Source organism: Elephantulus edwardii, unplaced genomic scaffold (assembly GCF_000299155.1).
Source record: "Elephantulus edwardii isolate Elephantulus edwardi_28Jun2011 unplaced genomic scaffold, EleEdw1.0 scaffold00066, whole genome shotgun sequence".
Taxonomy (NCBI): Eukaryota; Metazoa; Chordata; class Mammalia; order Macroscelidea; family Macroscelididae; genus Elephantulus; species Elephantulus edwardii.
Window position 1 is genome coordinate 11,650,575 of NW_006399816.1, and position 6,126 is coordinate 11,656,700.

At 37.7% G+C, this 6,126-nt stretch overlaps 1 protein-coding gene across 3 annotated transcripts in view; it reads right to left on the reverse strand.

The window, feature by feature from the left end:
- LRRC49 (leucine rich repeat containing 49) overlaps positions 1-6,126 on the reverse strand; it is a 239,077-nt gene that overhangs the window by 44,871 nt on the left and 188,080 nt on the right. For all 3 annotated transcript variants that reach the window (XM_006888342.1, XM_006888341.1, XM_006888343.1), the window contains one exon: positions 4,794-4,903. In XM_006888342.1, the coding sequence (XP_006888404.1) occupies positions 4,794-4,903 (110 nt within the window). The remainder of the gene's footprint in view (positions 1-4,793; positions 4,904-6,126) is intronic.

Sequence of the window (6,126 nt, forward strand, 5' to 3'; positions counted from 1 at the left end):
ATTCTAGCACATTTTCTTCCCTCTCTTTTCTATCCCCTCCACTCCCAGTCCATTTTGCAATGCACCTCTTGTCCACAACTGTTGTCATACACATAATGAATAACCATATATTCCTTTCGGATCATTCTTTTCCTCATCTGTTCCAATCCAATGCTCATTATCTATCCATTCTTTTCCTATTCTCTGCCCAACCCTTCATGTTAGTCCTATTTTATAATAGTGGTGTTATGTAGTATTTGTTCTTTTGTGACTGAGAGATTTCACTCAGCATAATGTTCTCCAGGCTTACCCATGCTATGTAATGTTTTACGAGTTCATTGTTTTTCAGTGCTGCCTAATATATCATTGCGTGAATGTACCATGATTTTTCTATTCATTCATTTGTTAATGGACACTTGGGTTGCTTCCATCCCTTTGCTATTGTGAATAATGCAGCAATAAACATGGGTGTGCATACATCTATTTGAGTTGTGGCTTTGGTTTCTTTAGGGTATATTCCCAGTAGTAGAACTGCTGGGTCAAATGGTATTTCTATCTCCAACTTTTTGAGAAATTGTATAATGTTTTTACTTAATACATGAAGAATTTTCCATTAATAAAAACTTATAATTTTAATGTATTAATAAAATTACCTAATCAATTCTTTAAACTAGATATTTAGAGTGCCATTTTTTCCACACTTGTGAAAAAAATATAGATCTTGCATTTCTTTACTAATTTTTAAATTACAAACAATGCATATATAACTTTTAGTAAGATTTCAAATCACCAACTTTTCATCCATTTTGCTTTAATATCATTATTTCTTTCCTTCTACATTCCTAAGAATTATTTGGTTTTTCCCCCTAATTTTTTGACACATGTTTAGTTCACTCATCTTCACTTTTTATTCTTGCCTAATACTGATATATCATGCATTAAAAAGTTTGCTTTATGTCACTTTATTTTTACAAAGAACCTATATTAGGAGCTCTATCTGTTAAGGAAAAGAAATGCAGGGAGAACTCCAGTGGCATATGCTGTGGGCAGAGTTACACTCCTAACCCAAAGACCACCTTCTCTGGGGTTCAAATTCACCAGCAGTTCTGAGGGAGAAAGATGAACAATTTTCTCCTGTGCAATTTACAGCCTCAGAGAACCTGCTAGAAGGTGAGCAATGAGTCTGTTTCAACTCAACATATGTAAGAATAAAAATGAAAAATACAAAGTTAACCAAAGAAGATTTTAATTTTCAAGGGGAAAAAAAGGTGAAAATTGAATCTATGGCTGAGTGTTTGCGCTGAGGCAGTCAGTATATATCCTGAACAGTGAGATTTGGTATGGCCAAGCTCCCTGTCTGGCAACTACACTGTACATACAATATTTCCACTGTACAAAGGCTGTGCAATTACAGAATTCTTCTTTTACTACATCTACATGGTATTTTAAGTTTTATGTGCTATTTGGTATGGTTTTTCAGGTTATTTTTTTATTCTGGGTACGCTCACAGATTTTCCCAGATAAATTCATGGTGATTGCTGCTCCCCTTTACATCATCCTGTCTGGCGTCATTTATGGGAACACGCTATTTTCAGATAGCAAAGAAACCTGAATATCCATTTAAAGGCTGAGAGATTTCCATATTGCTGTGCATTAATCCCACAAGCTTTCGTTTTTTTTTAAATTGTGAAAATACATATAACACTCCCCCCGCCCCCCCCCGGCTTTAGGATATATTTGTACAAATAACACAGGAGGACACCAGCCCCATGCAGATGGCAGCAGCCCAGGGGGTCACACCAGTCCTTCTGTCCTCAGATGGAGAACTCAATTATGGAGCCTTTGCAGGGGTCTGGGCACCTTTAGGAGCCTGACTTGGAGCAGGAGGCTGGGTTGAGGCCTTAGCTGGTGCCTGAGTTGAGGACTTTACTGGAGCTTCAGCCTTACTGTCAGCCTTGGCTTTGGATTTTGGCTGGTTAAGCCTGAGCCCCTTGGCAATGAGGGCCCGAGCACGCTTCCCAAGCCTGGGATGGGTGATGTAGATGAGTCGGCTGAGGTTGCGGTTGACACCCCTTGGGATCCTGGGCTTGACCTCTTTGGGCCGGAAACAAGAGCCTTCACAGCCTCGGCACGTTCATCCATGGCCTTGGCATTGTTGGCCTGCATCTTCTTCAGGCCCTTGTTGTTGTGCATCTTGGCAAAGCGCATGTTCCTCAGGAATTTGGGGTCTACCCCTTTAAGAGACTCATATTGTTGCGATCTTGGTTTCTTGATACCATTTCTGTGCCATTTTCGGGACTCGTTGTGTGTGGTGTTGTTCTTGGACTTGGCCATGTCTGCACTGTCGTTGCAGCTTCCAGAGTGCCAGCAACCCCATATAATACATTTTTACATACACAATTCAGTGGCATTTGGACAAGAACAAACTGGGAGGAGGGTGGAGAGAATGGTGCAGCAATGAATGAGTGGAAGCCCAAAGTCTCTGTAAATGTTTATGAAAATTAATAAAATATAATTATAGAAAAAAAACAATTCAGTGATATTGATTAGAGTTATAATTTAAAATGCATTTGCATGGTATTTCAATTCAAATTACATTATGAATTTTTTTAAAAACCTTCAGTGATTGGGATAATAAGGGCAGGTGTGTCAGAGACAATAAAACTGGCACGGAATAGAGCAGGGTTTGGACTATTGTACATAGGTTTGCTATGAGTTGCAGGCAACTCAGTGGCACATAGCAACAACAATAACATGAGTTATTTAGAAATAAATGTCTTAATTTTAAAATACATGAGCATTTCTCACTTATCCTTCTGTACATGAGTTAAAACTAAATTTCACTGTGGACAGAGGACATGGCCCATGCATTTTAGTCCTTCAGAGTCTGCTGACACTTGTGAGAGGCTGAATGACTGCACTAATGGTCCTGTTTAATAGCTTTCTTGAATCTATGCCCTTTGTATTATAATTCTGCATTTAAGAAAAGCCTACGTCTCCACCTTGAGAATCATGACTTGCTTCAGCCAAGATGTCAGTGAAGTACGATGTGTCAGCTTTTAGCCTAGTCCTCAAGAGGCTTTGTATGTTTCTTCTGTTTCTTTGACCTGATTTCTGGAGTATGAGAGATGATACTGAGCACAGACAAGTTGTTCCAGCTTAGGCCTTTTTAGAAAATCAAAGAGACAACCCTAAAACAAGTCACAAAAGTACAAATATTGCATAAGATCACAATTATAAAAAGCTAAAGAATGGTTTACACATAGAAAGCATCATTCTAGTAGCTGCCAGGAAGAAGGAGAGATAAAACAGGACATACTTATTAGTACAGCTGAAAGGAAAACCAACATGGAATGAATGCATGATTAGACACCATGGATATTGCAATTACTGTTAGAGAACAAAATGTGCATGAGTGAATGTCTGAAAAACAAGATGCTTTGGGAACTCAAATCACAATTTAAAAATGTTACAGAAACAATTGAGAGAGCCAAGACTAGTTCAGCAGAGCTCCCTACCCACCCCACCCCACAGGTAAGTGCAGATGCATGGATCCCAACTGATGGTAAGAAAACCACCCAGCTGACCTGTGGATTCATGGGGAAAAGAAATGCTTCTTGTTTTAAGTTCTAAGTTTGATAGTGGTTTGTTTCTTCCAATTTTTCTTGATTCATACCTTACATATTCCATGGTCCAATTACTAATAGACGTTTGCAGCTATTTTTTCCCCCTCATTTTGAGTTGTGCCACATCAACAAATGAAAGCCCTGGGAGCTTTACTCCATCTACAGCAATAAGGCTGACTATCTGGAGAGGGCAGTGCTTCACTTTTATTTTGAATGTCATCCAGCCTGAGGAATTTGTCTTCTGGCACTACTTAAGACAATGTTCTGCTGCCATCAGAAGTTTGCGCTGCCTAGTCTTTTAAGTAATGTGTCAGGTCTTTCTTTCTCATCTGCTGAAACTTGTCTACCATGGGACTGCTTATGAGACTGTTTGCCAGAGTGAATTTTTATCTAGCAATGATTCATGAATAATGTATCATACTTGGCTTTTCTCCCTTCATCCATATGTAGTTTATCTGACAGTAAATGTGTTTGGTCAAATACAGTTTCTACGTATTTTCCAATTTTCCCTTTTCTATTTTTATTGTTTTAGCTGAAGTTTTCATAATCTCACTTCTGGACTATAGACTAGCCTCTTGTTTGGTTTCTATTCCTTCATTACTTTCTGCTCAAATAGAGCCTTACTAGAACATACATGTAATCATGTAATTGTTGTGTTTAATGATAAAGGACAAATTTTCATCTTTTTATATAACTGCAAGGCTCTTCAAGATCAGACCATGACCAAACTTTCAACTTTCCTTTTACTTTTTTTTGTCATTCTATGTTCCAGTTATCCTTAACTACTTACAGTGCCCCATTACTCTGCAGAACCTCCCCCCTCACTTCTGCTCATTCCTGAGGAACTAGATAAAAGGCCAATTCTTTTGCAAGGTAGTCCCAGATGATCTTAAAAAATGTGAGTTACAGTCTCCTATTTTCTCATAGTCCTCTCTTATAGTAGCTGAAACATTGTCAGTTAACTGCTTCCATATAAATTTATATAACTAGATTATAAGCTGCATTAAAACAGGGCCTTTGCCTTATTCATCTTTATATTTTCAATATTTTGAATAATGCTAGCTAAAAAATTAACCTGGGATAAATGCTTGTAGAATGAATAAATAGTACAGTTAAGGAATGTGTGGGTTTTATTAACTTTTTCTAGTGTGATAGTAATCCTATAAAAACTAGAGAAATTAAAATTACCTGGCATCACCCAGAATTGAAATCATACGGTACTGGGGTAACTCAGAAGATGCCACGTGTGCTAGGATTCCAAAAAGCCTTTCAGCCATTATCATATCGTTCTGTGTCACCTGAGGAGATACAATGGAGAGGGATCAAAAGTGGTACTGCTTCATGATGAAGAAACAGAAGTTGAGAACTTAAAAAAGTTAGTGCAACTTAACATAATGTCACCACATGGTCCATGTTGAAACTATTGTATCATACGTTTTGCTGTGTATATTCTCTACAACAGTAAAATAAACTAGTAAAAATTATACTATTCCTCAGTTTGACTTGAATTTCAAAGAAAAGCCCTGATTAAATATTTTCTTTGAGTTCCTACAAATATATTTGCCTGGCCTATAAGGAGAAGACTTCTCATTGGTGATATTTTCTTTTTTTCCTACACAAAATTAAAGGGAACAGATGTGGGTCATGATCATGGAGGATGGTTAGAGGGTGATGGGTAATATCGCATTTAGAAGGTGTTTTTCTTTGAGAATTGTACATGACACATGTTAAATTCTTAATTAATTTTTTTCAGAAGCCCCAGTGTATCTTGGTATAGAATGATTCAGAGAGAAAAGTTTCCAAGATAGATTCATTGTAATGACGTGTCAATAAGTAAGTTAAGATATTCAAACTTCAAGCCCCTACAAAGGTAAATTCCACCTACCCCCCCATCCTGAGAGCTAGAACTCTCACTGGGTTACAAAGGGTGCTCCTATACTTTTTGGAGTTCTTGTATTTAATGTATGCCAGCCTTTCCATTTCAAAATAAACTCGTGATATGTTTAATATGTGAGAGCTCATTCCTATGCTAACTAAGAAAAAACTAAAAGTTGAAAACAAGGATTGGATTAATATCTGGGTATACTCTGGTGATGGAGTCTGTAGGAATTGTGCTGTTAACCCAAAGGCTGCATCTTTCTGGCAGTTCAAATCCACCAATAGCTCCACAGAAGATGAGAAATCTCCTATGAGTCTGAGTTTATAAATCTTTTTAATGTAAAATAGTATTATTTCCATGATAAATATTGTTTGTTGGTTTATATTCTTCAGTTCTTCTCACTAGGGCCATTTTGTCCTATAGGAGACTTCTGGTAATACTATAAAACACGCAACTTTATAATTAGGGAAACGTGTTACTGGCATCTGTAGGATAGAATCCTGGCATACTGATTGGAGCATCCTCTGACACACAAGACAGCAGCACACACCAAGCCACAGCTAAGAATCAGGATTGGTGGAAGATCTATCAACAATCTCCGTTATGCAGATGACACAACCTTGCTTGCTGAAACTGAGGAGG